This window comes from Schistocerca serialis, chromosome 2 (genome assembly GCF_023864345.2).
Source record: "Schistocerca serialis cubense isolate TAMUIC-IGC-003099 chromosome 2, iqSchSeri2.2, whole genome shotgun sequence".
Taxonomy (NCBI): domain Eukaryota; kingdom Metazoa; phylum Arthropoda; class Insecta; order Orthoptera; family Acrididae; genus Schistocerca; species Schistocerca serialis.
The window spans coordinates 495,260,680-495,279,454 of NC_064639.1; the positions used below are offsets into that span (position 1 = coordinate 495,260,680).

Sequence of the window (18,775 nt, forward strand, 5' to 3'; positions counted from 1 at the left end):
CTCTCAAGCAGTGAAACATTTTGTAATAACATCGGTAGAACATTACGTACGAAATCAGCATACACTGCACCATTTAGATTGCCATCGACAAAATAGCGGCCAATTATCTTTCCTCCCATAATGCCGTACCATACATTAACCCGCCAAGGTCGCTGATGTTCCACTTGTCGCAGCCATCGTGGATTTTCCGTTTTCCAGTAGTGCATATTATGCCGGTTTACGTTACCGCTGTTGGTGAAAAACGCTTCGTCGCTAAATAGAACGCCTGCAAAAAATCTGTCATCGTCCCGTAATTTCTCTTGTTCGAAATCGTTCAAATGGCTCTGAGCACTACGGGACTTAACATTTGAGGTCATCAGTCCCCTAGAACTTAGAACTACTTAAACCTAACTAACCTAAGGACATCACACACATCCCTGTCCGAGGCAGGATTCGAGCCTGCGATCGTACCAGTCGCGCGGTTCCCGGCTGTAGCGCCTAGAACCGCTCGGCCACCCCGGCCAGCAATTCTCTTGTGCCCAGTGGCAGAAATGTACATGACGTTCAAAGTTGTCGCCATGCAGTTCCTGGTACGGGTGCAATCGATGTTGATGTAGCATTCTCAACACCGACGCTTTTGAGATTCCCGATTCTGTCGGCAATTTGTCTGGTACCGATGTGCGGATTAGACAGCAGCTAAAACACCTACTTCGGCATAATCATTTGTTGCAGGTCGTGGTTGAAGTTTCACTTGTGGCTGAACAGTTCTTGTTTCCTTAAATGACGCTACTATCCGGTGAACGGTCCGGACACTTGGGTGATGTCGTCCAGGATACCGAGCAGCATACATAGCACACGCCCACTGGGCATTTTGATCACAATAGCCATACATCAACACGATATCGACCGTTCCCGCAATTGGTAAACGGTCCATTTTATCACGGGTAATGTATCACGAAGCAAATACCGTCCGCACTGACGGAATGTTACATGATACCACGTACTTATAAGTTTGTGGCTATTACAGCGCCATCTATCACAAAGTGAAAAAGTGGTCCAACTAAAACATTCATATTTCTTGACGTACTACACGAATATGTAATAAAAATGGGAGTTCCTATTAAGAAAAACGCAGTTGATATCCGTTTGACCTATGGCAGCGCCATTTAGCGGGCCAACCATAGCGCCATCTGTTTCCTACTTGATGCTAGACGAGTGTCGTTCTTTGTAGTTTTTTCGTTTGACGCTTATTTCCTGAGATATTTGGCCCGGTCACTATCAATGGACCACCCTATATTCGGAATTCTTTTTAACGTGATGAGAAAAATAAAAAAGACATAAAAATGAAAAAAATGTTATGTTATTCTGATCTTCAGTTCTAAGATTGTATGATGCAGCGTACTACGATACTCAATCTTGGGCCACTCTTTTCATCTGTGATTACTACTAACAACCCAAATTCATCTGAACCTGCTCGCTATATTCAAGTCTCCCTATATAATTTTTATCCTCCTGCCACCACACCCATAGTTTCTTCTGTGACGAAAATGATGACGATTCGTTGATGACTCAGAACGTGTAGTCAACCGATCTCCTCCTTTAGTCAGATTTTTCCATAAGTGGCATTCTTTTCACAATTCTGTTCATTACTTCCTCATTATTTATTCGAACTACCCATCTAATCTTCATCATTCTTCTATAGCACCATTGCTCAATAGGTCCCACTTTCGTACAAGGCTTCACTCGAGACAAATGCATTCAGTAATTTTCTTACAGTTGCCAGTCTACATTTTATATTCTCCCTGCTTCGTCCGTCATCAGTTATTTTGTTGCCCAAATAGCAAAACTTATCTACTCTCTTTGGTGTCTCAATTCGTAATCTACTCTGCCTGAAAAACTAAACAAAAATAAAAGAGTTCCAGAAAGAGAGGAGGAGACGAGATGAAACTTCTTTGAATTTAGGGGCATGCGAGTTTATTTCAGTGATTACAAAATTGGCAGATTTACAAAGAACATTACAGTGTGAGCCCACCGATCAGTATGAAGTTGCACCTCCGTCTGGCATGGACGCATGTACTGACTCGGTTGGGAAGGGTGTCGTAAAGCTGTTGTGCGGTCTCGTGAGGCAAGCTGACACATAACTGTTGTAATGGGTCCTTGATGTCCTGGTTACTGGTTCTGGGTCAGAGCGCACACCCGAGCTGCTTCCACACATGTCATATTGAGGACTGATTTGAGGATCTTGCTGACCATAACTGTTGTAATGGGTCCTTTATGTCCTGGCTACTGGTTCTGGGTCAGAGCGCACATCCGAGCTGCTTCCACACATGTCATATTGAGGACTGATTTGAGGATCTTGCTGACCAAGAGAGTGCCTCAACATCATGCGGACAGTTCGTACACACACTTGTCATGTGTAGACGAGAATTGTCCTGCTGAAAAATGGCACGACGACACTCTCACTTGAGAGGGAGCACATGAGGACGCAAGATTTCTGTGAAGTATCGTTGTGCCGTCAGATTTACCTCGATCACTACCAGCCGTGAGCTGAAGTTATACCCAATGTCTCCCCACGCCATGGGTTCAGCAGTAACACTGCTGTACCTATCCAAAACGTTGGAAAAATGGGACCTCTTACCACGCCTTTCCATACTCGACTCGATATCATCCAGGGTAGTGCAAACCGTGATTTATCGCTGAACACAGTGCGACGCCATTTATCAGCAGTCCATACTTCCCGGACAAGGCACGACTGCAAATGCGTTGTGGTATTAATAACAACCTAAGAATGGGATGATAATTCCCTAGTCCGGCTGCTACTACCAGTGGCCCAGGATGATACAGTATGTTCCAGAAAGTCTATACGTGCTCTACGGTGACAGACGCTGATGTAAAAGGTATTATGATGTGTTCGGTGCACAATTCGACGTTCCTCCATTCTGGTTGCCAGACGTGGGCGACGGTAGTGGAGCAACAAGGACGTCCCAACAAAGTAGGCCACCCCAGACAAGGACGTAGCCCCAAATCCAAGATAGCGACCGTGACGCAAGTATGTGACGTCACGTGACGTCAGCTGATGACGCGATTGACGTCATTCACGATGGCGGTAAGATAGGTCAATTGCGCTACCTCTACTAACCTAAGAAAGTGCCACGCCCCCTGGCAGCAAGTTTGAATTTTGGAGGGAAGATAGCTCAATTGGGCTACCTCTACTAAGCTAAGAAAATTGCGGGAAAGAAAGGGCTACCACCACTAACCTCTTCCTAGGAACTGGACATAAATCTTTATTTAAACAATTACAAGCAGTACCACCATCAATTCTGTTAGCCACCCTCTAGGAAAATTTATTAGCAGAGTTGGTATGGTGTCGCCCCACTAGAGGCTGCTCATTTAATTCGAATATAATTTCTATAAATTTGTATAAATTTCTTTAGCTTTCTTTAAACGTCTATAAATTTGATTAAATTTATTATCTACCTACAGCATTAGTGTTGTGTTACCACCACAAGAGGTTGAGATATCAGTTTCCCAGTCTCTTAATATCTTTATTACATGCACTCATTCAGCTCTGGACATAAGTCTTTATTTAAACAATTACAAACAGTACAGCCATAAAGTGTGTTCGCCATCCCCCTCGAATTTCGAATTTTTTGCTGTAATAGCTTACATTAAATTCGAATATAATTTTTATAAATTTCTTTAAATTGGTTTAAATTTCCTTACATGTCTGTAAATTTGTTTAAATTTATCTACCGACAGCATTAGTTTCGTGTCACCACCATAAGAGGCTAAGATATCGATAGCCGTTCACTGAGAGGCTAAACCAGTATTCAAAACTTATTTCAATGCCACCCCTTCTCATAAAACTAAAACTGAGTATTTATTACGTACATTCGTTTAATAAATTATTGTTAGTTGTTTCTCATGGAGCTGCCATCATTATTCGAGCTGTAGTGTATCATTCCCCTTTGACCAGATAGCTGCGGCGTGCTAGAACGCCACCTCTACACAAGCATCTACTTTCAGTGGTTTGCAGTTCACTTCCTGCAACCTTTATGTTAGGCGTCAAACTTACCTGTTCAATGCAACAGCCAATTATGTAAATTAGCACTTCAGCTTGGAGCCGGAATCCAAAGACACTACAAGTTGCAAACTTTCTTTATGTAAACTAGGTTTATGGTCAAGGAAACAGTTTGTGGGGATCAAATACATGAGATACAGAAACAATTTTTAGTTATAGAAGAGTGCATTAAGAATAGGAAATAAAAGAAGAGCGGCCAAAGAAGAGCGGCACGTTTCTTCACTGGGTTATTTGGTAAGCGTGATAGCGTTACGGAGATGTTTAGCAAACTGAAGTGGCAGACTCTGCAAGAGAGGCGCCCTACATCTCGGTGTAGCTTGCTGTCCAGGTTTTGACCACACCGGTCGGCGGTTCTTAAGGTATGCATTTTAGAGTCCTTGTTAACTAGTCTTTTTTTTCGACTCTGGATATTGACAATTGCTTCTGGGACAACCTGACACATGAATTAAAATATTTGAAAGCTTAATTTACATAAAGTAATCACTGTAATTCCACAAACTGAGCTGTATGTTGAGATGAAACAAGAACCATGTAGAATTTATATACAACAAGAAGAAAATTATATAGAATACGAGTTTCTGTCAGAGAATCTAATTACAAAATAACTTACTCATAAAAATTTTTAAAAAATATTTTGAATCAGATTCACGTAATATCAACTGAATCTTTAAGAGCTCTATATTTTACAACGTAACCAGTTTAGGGAGAACATACACTACTGGCCATTAAAATAACGTCCTACAGACGCGAAATTTAACCGATAGGAAGAAGATGCTGTGATATGCAAATGATTAGCTTTTCAGAGCATTCACACAAGGTTGGCACCGGCGGCGACACCTACAACGTGCTCACATGAGGAAAGTTTCCAACCGATTTCTCATACACTAACAGCAGTTGACCGGCGTTGTCTGGTGAAACGTTGTTGTTGTGATGCCTCGTGTAAGGAGGATAAATGCGTACCATCACGTTTCCGACTTTGATAAAGGTCGGATTGTAGCCTATCGCGATTGCGGTTTATCGTATTGCGACACTGCTGCTCGCGTTGGTCGAGATCCAATGACTGTTAGCAGAACATGGAATCGGTGGGTACAGGAGGGTAATACGGAACGCCGTGTTGGATCCCACCGGCCTCGTATCACTAGCAGTCGAGATGACAGGCATCTTATCAGCATGGCTGTAATGGATCGTGCAGCCACGTGTCGATCCCTGAGTCAATAGATGGGGACGTTTGCAAGACAACAACCATCTGCACGAACAGTTCGACGACGTTTGCAGCAGAATGGACTATCAACTCGGAGACCATGGCTGTGGTTACCCTTGACGCTGCATCACAGACAGGAGCGACTGCGATGGTGTAGTCGACGACGAACCTGGGTGCACGAATGGCAAAACGTAATTTTTTCGGATGAATCCAGGTTCTGTTTACAGCATCATGATGGTCGCATCCGTCGTTGGCGTCATCGCGGTGAACGCACATTGGAAGCGTGTATTCGTCACCGCCGTACTGGCGTGTCACCCGGCGTGATGGTATGGGGTGCCATTGGTTGCACGTCTCGGTCACCTCTCGTTCGCATTGACGGCACTTTGAACAGTGGACGTTACATTTCAGATGTGTTACGATCCGTGGCTCTATCCTTCATTTGATCAGGTCCTGTACGTGCCTTTCTGGATACAGAAAATCTTCGATTGCTACCCTGGCCAGCACATTCTCCAGATCTCTCACCAATTGAAAACGTCTGGTCAATGGTGGCCGAGCAACTGGCTCGTCACAATACGCCAGTCACTACTCTTGCTGAACTGTGGTATCGTGTTGAAGCAGCATGGGCAGCTGTACCTGTACACGCCATCCAAGCTCTGTTTGACTCAATGCCCAGGTGTATCAAGGCCGTTATTAGGCCAGAGGTGGTTGTTCTGGGTACTGATTTCTCAGGATCTATGTACCCAAATTGCGCGAAAATGTAATCACATTTCAGTTGTAGTATAATATATTTGTCCGATGAATACCCGTTTATCATCTGCATATCTTCTTGGTGTAGCAATTTTAATGGCCGGTAGTGTATTTCGACAAGGAAGGTATCTCTTTAATTTGATAACAAACCAATCACATACATCACAACATTTGGATTAGAGGTAAGCATGCATAAGTTACACAATAAAAGAGTGCTCTACATGTGTTTAAATCGCAGGATCCCTCATTATCTCTACTGAGAGTGCAAGAAAAACGCTGGAAACTCCTACTACTTTTAGCAGACACTGCAAGATGCTCATATTTTTTGGAGACATTTGTGGGTTGTAGAAGAGGACCTAATAGCCACTGGAATAGGACTGAATGGTGCTGTTAATGCAGTCAGCTGCAGTAAAAGGAATGAGTCGTACCCCTGCGCTTGGCGCTGTAGCTGTCGGCCGCGTTGAGCACCTCGACGTGCGAACGCAGCAGCGGGCGGTGGCCGGCGTTGCCCAGCACGAACTCCATTGTCGTCTGGCGGTTGACCGCCTCCACCGCCGACAGGAAGGCATGCTGCAGCGCCGGCGGGTCAGTCTCCTCGAAGATGCCGGCTGCGAGCACCACAGTTCTCGCTCTACACCGTTCTACCCACTGCAACTCAAATACTCGCTTGAAATTTCTGGAGCAGAGGAAGCGTCCAATGGCTTGATTAGCGGAGTGAATCCTTGTACCCGTTACTGACAAGGAATCTCCCCATCGCACCTCCCTCAGATTTAGTTAAAGTTGGCACAGTGGATAGGCCTTGATAAACTGAACACAGATCAATTGAGAAAACAGGAAGAAGATGTGTGGAACTGTGAAAAAATAAGCAAAATATACAAACTGAGTAGTCCATGCGCAAGATATGCAACATCAAGGACACTGTGAGCTGAGGAGCGCCGTGGTCCTGTGGTTAGCGTGAGCAGCTGCGGAATCAGAGGTCCTTGGTTCGAGTCTTCCCTCGAGTGAAAGTTTTACTTTCTTTATTTTCCCAAAGTTACGATCTGTCAGTTCATTCATTGACGTCTCTGTTCACTGTAATAAGTTTAGTGTCTGTGTTTTGCGACCGCACGGCAAAACCGTGCGATTAGTAGAAGAAAGGACGTGCCTCTCCAATAGGAACCGAAAACATTTGATCGCAAGGTCGTAGGTCAACCGATTCTTCCACAGGAAAACACGTCTGATATATTCTATACGACACTGGTGACGGCATGTGCGTCACATGACAAGAATATGTTGTCGACCCACCTAACTTGCACACTTGGCGAATGGGTAAAAAGATTCTTCTACCTTGCCCGATTTAGGTTTTCTTGTGGATGTGATAATCACTCCCAAAAAAGTGATGAAAACATAAGAGTTTGTCACATAAACTGCAATAAATGAATGCAACAGCTTCACAGTCGCACAGTTTTCCCTGTGCTCTGTCAAAACATATGTTTTTTACGTTTTCAAATGTTTCCGTTTGTAGACCGTCAAATCCTGCTTATGTCCAAGCAAATCTGAACATGTCCTGGAATTTTGGAGAGCGAAGTTGATTATGTGTGAGTGCCTGAACTTTGATAATTGTCTGAAAATAAAAAATTAAAATTTTCACTCGAGTGAAGACTTGAACCAAAGACCTCTCGTTCTGCAGCTGCTCACGCTAACCACGGGATCACGGCGCTCGTAAGCTCACACTCTCCTTGATGTTGCCTACCTGTCGCATGGACTACTCAGTTTGTATATTTTCCTTATTTTTTTCGTAGTTCCACACAACTTCTTCCTCTTTTCTCGATTGATCTGTGTTCAGTTTTTCAAGGCCCATCCACTGTGCCAACTTATAACTAAATCTGAGGGGGGTGCGATGGGGAGGTTCCCTTGTGAGTGCAGTGACAACGTAACTCATCCCATGTGAATGTCTATTCACTGCTGGCTCATGGTGATGAGCCGAAACATTATGATCATTGGCTAGCGTGGGGCTGAATGCCACCTGGTGACGTAGCAGGCACGTGATGCAGTAATACAGTTGTAAAACTGCCGTAGGTTACCGTAGACTACCGTAAGAAATGGCAGACTACGGGAGCTTTGGTTTGTTAAGGTCCTATACGCACTACGTATTCGTTAGGAGTGTTGCATGCGCGTCCGAAAGAATATACACCATGTGGTGTCACCGCCAGACACCACACTTGCTAGGTGGCAGCTTAAATCGGCCGCGGTCCATTTAGTACATGTCGGACCCGCGTGTCGCCACTGTGTGATCGCAAACCGAGCGCCACCACAAGGCAGGTCTCGAGATACGGACTAGCACTCGCCCCAGTTGTACGACGACTTTGCTAGCGACTACACTGACGAAGCCTTTATCTCATTTGCCGAGAGACAGTTAGAATAGCCTTCAGCTAAGTCCATGGCTACAACCCAGCAAGGCGCCATTAGCCTTACATAGTTTGATAGTTATCGTATGAAATGTCTCATCAAGAATGCTGTATTCACATGAAGGAATAAAAGTTAAGTATTCGAGGAGCTGCATACTTTTCTTATTAGCATTCACTACTTATCCTGTTCCAGAATTCACGCCCGTCTGCGTCAGATAGCGTGCATTTCGGCCTCCTCTATCTACAAGGTGTTGGCACATTTGCCAACACATCACACCATACACATATAATTACGGCGATCACAAGCCAAGGATCATACCCTCGAACTCATGCTGGAATGGGCTTTACCACGAGCTTTGAGATTAATCGGCAGGGAGCACTACTTTCGTAGCTCAGCGTGTTCAGTCAGAGGGTTAGCTGCCCTCTGTAATAAAAAACCGAGTTATTGGATCAACGATGAACTTGAACAAGCGTCATGGGACGTCCGTCCCAAACAAATACAGCGAACAGTGACAAACAAAATGAGATAACAATAAAAAGCGTGGTAGAGCTCCTGCCTAGTAAGTAGGAGATCTCTAGTTCGAATTCCGATTGGGCACACATTTTCCACTCTCCCGTTGATTTCTATCAGCGTCCCGTACGCAGGTGAAATTCGTAATTCATTGAAATTTCATTCTTCACGGCTGCCACGATCCACCACACATATAACACCATGCATATAATTTCTTTCATTTCCTCATACATGTCTTCAATATCTTCATCAACTGCAGAGCTAGTTGGTATATGAAGTTGTACTAGCGTGTTAGACGTTGCCTTCGTGTGTAACGCGTTCACTATGCTGTTCACAGTAGCTTACTAGCATTCCTGCTTTCTTTTTCATTATTAAACCTACTCTTGCATTACCTCTATTTGATTTTGTATTTATAATGCGCTATTCAGCTGACCAGAAATTCTATTCCTTCCGTCACTAAATTTTACTAAATCTCACTATACCTAACATCAGCCTATCTATTTCCCTTTTTAAATTTTCTTACCTTGTAAGGTGGCTATAATTTCGCACCTTGCAAGCAGTCATCTAAATACTTCGCTGAGATTTACAACAGGAATTAAGTATAATTTGATAGGTTGTACATCGTATGTATGAATATTTATGGAAGACTGACATTGTCACGTGCACCTTGTAAATAGTTGTTAACGCTTGTTGTATGAAAGGTGATGGATTGTCTTTATTATCAAAATGGCGTAATGAATTATTGCCTTTACTAGTAGAGGTTAGAACGCCAGTGGAAATGAAACAGCAGGTGTGAGTCAATCGCTGGGTGGAGAAGCCCACTCAGGTGTGTTGGTTCTGCTTGACACAGCAAGTTGTCAAGACGGACGGTCGGGGCACCTGAGCGGTGCAGCAGAATACAGCGGCTGCCGACCGCTTTTGTAGCGGGGCTGGAGGGAAACTCTGAAAATTACGGCTGTACTTTCCCCTTGCTTTCAGTCGTTCGCAGTACCAGCACAGAAAGGACTGTTTAGTTAGACCCGATCAGTCAATCATCCATACTGATGCCCCTGAAACTACTGAAAAGGCTGCTGCCTTTCATTAGGAACCATACATTTGTTTGGTCTCTCAACAGATACCCCTCCATTGTGATTGCACCTATGGTACGGCGTCCTGTATCACAATTTATCACATAGTGCAAGAAGAAGCGATTTGTTCAACAAAACGGCAAAATAAAGAAAACGTAAAACAAAAATACACCAAAAACACTTAAATACTTAATTCAGCTTATATAAAACATGGTTTTGTTATTCATAAACAGCTTTCGCATTTGTCAGGAAAGTATTACCTTTGATTCTGTTTAGTACATCGCAACAAAAGTAATTATGCAGCTTTCTTTACGTTAGCGCATGTAAACTGTACTAGCATCAAAAGTAATTGCTTTGGTTACATAAGAGCACAGGCGTTGTGCGATTAATTAATTTTTATTATTTATAAAATGCAATTCATGTTGTGTAAGGATATAAAATATACGCTGGACTAACTATGAATGTACTTATATGCAAATAAACAAACAAACAAACAAACAAACAAACAAACAAAGAAACAAAAAGAGAAAGAGAAGTCGTGTGGTTCCATTTTCTCTATTACATATTCATTTATGTTTCTTTCCCTACCATTTACTGCGTCATTTGTGTAGTACACCAAAACTACCGAACCGTAGTTGTAGTAGAGCTCAGCTCTATGCAGTAAGGGAAGTAAGAGTATGTAAGGGGAGCAGAGACGAACGAGGACTATTTATAGTGATGACGTGGGCCGTATAAATGGGGAAATCCACTTAGATAAGCGACTCTGGCAGATTCTTTCACGAAGGCTGTGACATCTTCCAGGGTGAAAAATGTCCTTGTCACAAGACCTGAGTCCTGTTACAATTGTCTTACGAGAATTATAGTGAACAGAAGATGTGCTGGCCACCATATTCGCCCTACAGAAGGCGATGGAACTCATCTGGGACGCTATCGGGAGCCAGTTCCGCGCCCTGGAAACACCGACCCGCAATTTACGGGAATTGCGTGACCTGTGCGTTGACATCTGACACCACGCATCTCCGGAAACCTCCTAAGGACTTTCTGAATCAATCTCACGCAGAATTACCGCTGAATTGCATTCCGAAGGTGGAATATGTTAATTCATCTCTTCACATGTTTAACATTTTGATTACTATCAGTTACATCGTTTACTGAATCAGTATACCATATAGACTGCGCTCTCAAACTCTGAAACTAAAACCAGTATAAAGGAATTGACAGCTATCTACACAGACGTGGAATATTGACTTAGGGAAACAGTAAACATCTTTTTATGTTTTTTATTATATAAAACAGCCTCATTTCAGACAAGTGTTGACGTTACCGATTTCGACTTACTTCCATCATTAGATAAGTGAATAAGTTCCATAGTAAATCGTCGGCTGAAGGGATGATTCAGTAATAGTCGAAAATAGATGACGATAACGTTTATGTGCCCTAATGCTGAAATATAGAATTTAAATAAAATGACAATGGCTTTACAAAACATTCACTTACAGAGCAAGACATGTAACAAAGGATTCACATTTTCAACAGCGTCATCTATTTCACTTTACATCATTCCGAAGAACAAAGGAATAATTTGTTTGGTAGGGGAGAGGAGCGTAAGGGAGAAAAACTGTCAAGTTAGACGAAGGTTTGACATCAATAACCAGATTCAAGTCGATGTTGGTTGAAACTGTTATGTACAGATGAAGATCAGTCCATGACAGAGTAGTGTCAACTGCGTCCGCCCCTATTCAATCCAAAGACCACTGTCCTTTTCATTGTTATGTCATCTGCTCACATTTCATATTGAATGTGTAGTAACCAGAGAAAAGAAAAAAATAAAAGTCAATTGCTATTTAAATGAAAATCGATGCAATACTATGCAGCCTCATCAGTTCGTACATAACGCTAGACCCTACTTCCATATACGCACATTGAACGCAGTGACTCACATACACTACTGGCCATTAAAATTGCTACACCACGAAGATGATGTGCTACAGACGCGAAATTTAACCAATAGGAAGAAGATGCAAGTAGATATGCAAATGATTAGCTTTTCAGAGCATTCACAAAAGGTTGGCGCCGGTGGCGACATCTACAACGTGCTGACATGAGGAAAGTTTCCAACCGATTTCTCATACACAAACAGCAGTTGACCGGTGTTGCCGGTGAAACGTTGTTGTGATACCTAGTGTAAGAAGGAGAAATGCGTACCATCACGTTTCCGACTTTGATAAAGGTCGGATTGTAGCCTATCGCGATTGCGGTATATCGTATCGCGACATTGCTGCTCGCGTTGGTCGAGATCCAATGACTGTTAGCAGAATATGGAATCGGTGGGTTCAGGAGGGTAATACGGAACGCGGTGTTGGATCTCAACGGCCTCGTATCACTAACAGTCGAGATGACAGGCATCTTATCCGCAAGGCTGTAACGGATCGTGCAACCACGAGTCGATTCCTGAGTCAACTAATGGGACGTTTGCAAGACAACAACCGTCTGCACGAACAGTTCGACGACGTTTGCAGCAGCATGGACTATCAACTCGGAGACCGTGGCTGCGGTTACCATTGATGCTGGATCACAGACAGGAGCACCTGCGATGGTGTACTCAACGACGAACCTGGGTGCACGAATGGCAAAACGTCATTTTTTCGGATGAATTCAGGTTCTGCTTACAGCATCCTGACTGTGGCATCCGTGTTTGGCGACATCGCGATGAACGCACATTGGAAGCGTGTATTCGTCATCGCCATACTGGCGTAACACCTGGCGTGATCGTAAGGGGTGCCATTGTTTACACGTCTCGGTCACCTCTAGTTCGCATTGACGGCACTTTGAACAGTGGACGTTACATTTCAGATGTGTTACGACCCGTGGCTCTACCCTTCATTCGATCCCTGCGAAACCCTACATTTCAGCAGGCTAATGGACGACCGCATGTTGCAGGTCCTGTACGGGCCTTTCTGGATACAGAAAATGTTCGACTGCTGCCCTGGCCAGCACATTCTCCAGATCTCTCACTAATTGAGAACGTCTGGTCAATGGTGGCCGAGCAACTGGATCGTCACAATACGCCAGTCACTACTCCTGACGAACTGTGGTATCATGTTGAAGCTGCATGGGCAGCTGTACCTGTACACGCCATCCAAGCTCTGTTTGACTCAATGCCCAGGCGTATCAAGGCCGTTATTACGGCCAGAGGTGGTTGTTCTGGGTACTGATTTCTCAGGATCTATGGTTGGTTGGTTGGTTGGTTTGGGGAAGGAGACCAGACAGCGTGGTCATCGGTCTAATCGGATTAGGGAAGGATGGGGAGGGAAGTCGGCCGTGCCCTTTCAGAGGAACCATCCCGGCATTTGCCTGGAGTGATTTAGGGAAATCACGGTAAACCTAAAGCAGGATGGCCGGATGCGGGATTGACCGTCGTCCTTCCGAATGTCAGGATCTATGCACCCAGATTGCGTGAAAATATAATCACATGGCAGTTCTAGTATAATATATTTGTCCAATGAATACCCGTTTATCATCTGCATTTCTTCTTGGTGTAGCAATTTTAATGGCCTGTAGTGTAGTATAGCCTCGGGGTAGAATATACTTCTGAGGAACAGAGTTGTAGGCTGCTGTTTTGGAGGACGGCGTTCCCACTATCGCTGAAAATGAAGTATTTTGACATGCCATGCACACAGTTTCTCGTCGGACCTTATACTGCCCGTCGGAGTGTATCGCAGTATGGGCAAAGTGCACATATCGGTGGATCTGAACGGAGTGTGATTGTCTGTAGCCCATGCATGGGTCACTGCATCTCCGCGAGCGCCGTGTCAGGTGTTCAAAATGGCTCTGAGGACTATGGAACTTAATGTCTGAGGTCATCAGTCCCGTAGAATTTAGAACTATTTAAACCTAACTAACCTAAGGACATCACACGCATCCATGCCCGAGGTAGGATTTGAACCTGCGACCATAGCGGTCGCGCGGTTCCAGACTGTAGCGCCTAGAACCGCTCGGGCACACCAGCCAGCTGTCAGGTGTCTACCATGAATCAGGGTAAAATGCCTTCGGCAACAACATGTTGGGCCGACCGTTGTGGCCGTGCGGTTCTAGGCTCTTCAGTCCGGAACCGCGTGACCGCTACTGTCGCAGTTTCGAATCCTGCCTCGGCCATGGATGTGTGTGATGTCCTTAGGTTAGTTAGGTTTAAGTAGTTATAAGTTCTATGGGAGAGATGACCTCAGAAGTTAAGTCCCATAGTGCTCAGAGCCATTTGAACCATTTTTGAACAACATGTTGATGATAGGGCTTACCATCGACTATTGCGAATGTAACAGCCTATATTTCGGACTGAGTACAGCAGATTAGCCACCACTTCCACACTGGACAACAAATGCTACCCAAAACTAACTCCATATCCTTGCTATGAAATACAGAATCTGTCATCCACAACAGAATGAAAATGGAACAATTATTTCAATATGCGTTTCAATACGTCAAGGACTAACAGCACTAAGCCATCGTGCTGGGAACCGCTTCATCACTTATCTTCTTAGTATTACCGGTTGCAGGTACAGCTTACCTATACCATAGACATTAAGTCATCCAAAGGCCAGCCCCAGAGTTCATCCAAGTACAAGCTTATGCCATCGGTGAACCAGAGAATTCCAGCCAGTGACTAAAGCTTTACATATTCTGAACAGAACTGCAGCTACAGAATATGAATATATCTGTTTCTAGCACCTTCGCAGCTAGCTTTCGTTGAAGTAGCACGTTGCTAATTTGGAGAAGTAATTTCTCCAAAAAAGGGACATGTGTCGCCGTGCGGATGGAATACCAAGACACAGTAGAGTGTCGAGGCACAGTGATCTACTTATCACTCCAATGGCCTTTGATACATCAGACTTGCAACCGCCCCCAGCGTTACGCCAACGTATTGCAAGACCCTTGACTCTACGCGCTGCAGCATTGTATTAGTCGGCTGTGCATGCCTTGATCACCAGATAGCAAAAGAAATTGGCGTGGGTACACTGAAAGTTGGCCATCTCGAATAGCACCGAGGTGCGAAAATTTCGACGACATAGCACAGCGGGCCACTCAATCTCCGCCAGGCAGCCTCTGGCAACCGGCCGCCGTCGCGGCACATCGTCATCTCAGCAGTATACGATTCTTTGTACTACTTCAAGCGTCGCTTAGCATTGACTACAGAAATGCGTGGTTTATGAAGAGCTGCTCGACCCTTGTGATCCATTCTTTTTAACTCCCAGCCTTTTTGCTAACTGGATTGTTGGTAGCAGTTTGGACTCAGGAATGCTCTCTGCTGCTGATTTCAATTGATTTTGTACAACACGCTCCGCAATGCACTGCCCACCCTGTCCATCAGTACACGAGGTTTGACTTCTCTTGGTTGAGCTACGGTTATTCGAGTTTCTGCTTCGCAGCCGTATCACCATCAGCCAACTTGGGAAGGGTAGGAATTTCCCTGATACATTTGTTACTCAGGTGACAGCCACGAGCAGTCCACTGAGTTCTCCTGGCTGACCCATTCCACCCTTGCGGCTTATTTACTGACAACACAACATCTCGATGTCTGGATTTTATTTCATGGAAACACTGCAAGGCTATGTCCTTCTGCCTTCAAGCATGGCTTAATGACTAGTGAAGATAGCGGTTTTTATGTATCTGAATGGCTGTTTCGAGAGTTATTTTATTGGCAAACATGACTCCGACGTTTTTTTCTGGATTTATTTTATAGATATTGCTGTAGTGAGATGTTTCTGCAGTTTTCGTACTAGAAATTTTGGGTTACCGGTGCTTTTATAAACTGCCATGTCGTCTGCAAATAGGTCATTCCACACGCAACGCTTATTGACTGTCAGGTCCCAGTTCTACAGGTCCACAGGATCACAGAATGTCCATGGAACCATGTTCTGTTGTCACTTTGATGCTTATCTCTCGAGCACCGCAATGGAGGACGGTTGCAAAATACTCGATTGCCGAATTCACCTTTCTTTCATTCTGCAATTGCACTGTATCCTCTAGGTGATGTCCTACCAGGAAGTTATATTGCTCCCAGTCAATGATTTACGTTGAATTTGCCTTCCTCCAGGCCTGTCCCTTCAACATTGCCACATTCCAGGACAGCTGGGCTGTGGTCTGAGTCCAGCTCATAGTGAGGTGTGGTCGCAGTCCTCCACAGAATGCCCCTGGAGTTGAAGATGTCTAGGATATCCAGCCTGAACTGAGCAAAACCACCCCAGTCTCCTCCCGCTGGCGTTAATGTAGTGGCAACTCCATTCACTGTCTTTGGCGTTCAGATCGCTTGCTACTATTACACCCTCAAAATTACCGGACAGGGCCTGAAGACGCTGTACTTGCTGTAGTTATGGGAAGTATTGTATGCTAAAAGTATCATACGGACATGGTTTCTTATTTTTAATTCTGTACCTGCAGCATCGGCTGTGACCAGATTTGGTGGCAAATCCTCCGACGCACAAGGACAGCTACCACTTCGCCACGGCAGTGACGGCCGAGCCTGCCTGTCTTGTGGACAAAGTATTTAATCGATTGGTGGGTATAGAGGCGTCTCCGCGGTGCCTGCGACATTTATAGCGTGCCTGTCTAGAAAGGACTATAGCTGGGTGGTTTTCATCGAAATTCATTCTAAGGTACAACCATACCCAACCAGTGAATACGCATTCCCGTTGAACAGCTTCAGCCATTCAAACGGGTTCACATTGTGGGTCTGTGGGAAGCTAGATGAACGTATCGATGGATTGCTGCATTTGCTGCGGACGATGTATCGGTGGTGAGATTGCTGCGCATGCTGGGGACGATATATCAGTGGTGGGATTGCTGCACTTGCTGGGGATGATACATCGGTGGTGGGATTGCTGCACATGCTGGGCACGATGTATCGGTGGTGAAACTGCTGCACATGCTGGGGACGATGTATCGGTGGTGGCATTGCTGCGCATGCTGGGGGCGATGCATCAGTGGTGGGATTGCTGCACTTGCTGGGGATGATATATCGGTGGTGGGATTGCTGCACATGCTGGGCACGATGTATCGGTGGTGAAACTGCTGCACATGCTGGGGACGATGTATCGGTGGTGGCATTCTGCGCATGCTGGGGGCGATGCATCAGTGGTGGGATTGCTGCACTTGCTGGGGATGATATATCGGTGGTGGGATTGCTGCGTATGGGGACGATGTATCGGTGGTGGGATTGATGCACATGCTGGTGACGATATGTCGGTGATGGGATTGCTGCCTGTGCTGGGGCGCTGTATCGGTGGGGTGCGTCACTGCTTTCAACACTCCTCTGTGGAACATTCTCATACCTGTAGACCAGATTCTGGACGCCCGTGTACTACAGACTTACTGCAAGATCGACGCGTTTTGCGAGCAACAGCGGCGACCGCAAGTAATCGAGGGACGAATTCCAGGCGCCGGCCGGAGTGACCGAGCGGTTAAAGGCGCTACAGTCTGAAACCGCACGACCGCTACGGTCGCAGGTTCGAATCCTGCCTCGGGCATGGATGTGTGTGATGTCTTTAGGTTAGTTAGGTTTAAGTAGTTCTAAGTTCTAGGGGACTTATGACCACAGCAGTTGAGTCCCATAGTGCTCAGAGCCATTTGAACCATTTGAACCAATTCCAGGCTCATGTTGCTGCTGCCGTGTAGTCAGAGACCGTTGGGAACCGTCTGCTTATGCAGGACTAAGATCACGTGTGCCTCTGGCCATGCTGCCACTGATACCACGACACTGTCAAGCGCGGGTACTGCGGTATCGAGAAAGAGTTGGCTGGAGAATGGAATCAGTGATGGGACTAGGTTCTGTTTGCGAGTGACGGACGTACAAGTGTGTAGCGTATATCTCGTGAGTTGCCTGTTCCAGAGTGCCATTCGCCCACGATACACAGATACCATCCCAGTCTTCATGGCGTAGCGACCTATCAGTTACAACTCGCGGACGCATTTGGTGCTTCTGCAGGGTAAAGTAATCAATGAACGCTACATTGCACGGGATGTTATCCATGTGCTACTGCAATTTCATAGAAAGCAAGGTGAAATACTTTTTCAGCGGGGCAATGCACTTGGCCCTAACGGCTTCTGGGACGCAACGTGCTCTTCGTCGAATACAACAACTATCCTGGCCAGCAAGATCACCATATCTCTTGACAATTGAACATGGCGAAGCGGGAACTTTCGTTCTTCAGGATCCGTAAGAACCATTGCGGAATTGCAAGAAAAAGCGCAAGATTCTTGGGACAATCTAGCGTAGGATGCCATTCGACCGGTACTTTTATGGTCGTTTACATGCAAAAATACATCCCTGTGTTGCTGCCAGAGAGGGGTACATTGTGTGTACATGGGACTACTTTGACACCTTTTACTGTTATGATCTGTCACCTCAAATATCAAAAAAATGATCTTGTTATTGAGTGTGTTGCATTTTTTTGACGGTAGTGTAGTGGTGCTGGACACAGGTTCTGACGCTTGGAAGGACTCAGGTGTCATATGTCTCGCCAAACTCTTACTGCCTGGCGGGTCAGTGTGCCGTGGTTGTCGGAAGCCTTACTTCCGCCTTACTGGTACAGACTCAAGACAGTGCTTAAAATTTCACCGATGGTTACAGGAACACTCGAATACGTGATAGTTTGCTTACCAGTTTCTCGAACTACCAGTTTCTCGAACTCTAGTAAGCTTTCCGTCTTTCTCTGTATACCTACTTCAGATAACAATGACAGATATGTGTTACATGTTCTAACCGTGTCTCTACTACTCCACCACCAAGATGTACTACTCCACTACCGA

General features: G+C 45.1%; 1 protein-coding gene across 1 annotated transcript in view; it reads right to left on the reverse strand.

The window, feature by feature from the left end:
* Positions 1–18,775, reverse strand: part of LOC126457432 (glutamate receptor ionotropic, kainate 2-like) — a 261,933-nt gene that overhangs the window by 174,884 nt on the left and 68,274 nt on the right. The window contains exon 3 of the mRNA XM_050093703.1: positions 6,437–6,616. Within this exon, the coding sequence (XP_049949660.1) occupies positions 6,437–6,616 (180 nt within the window). The remainder of the gene's footprint in view (positions 1–6,436; positions 6,617–18,775) is intronic.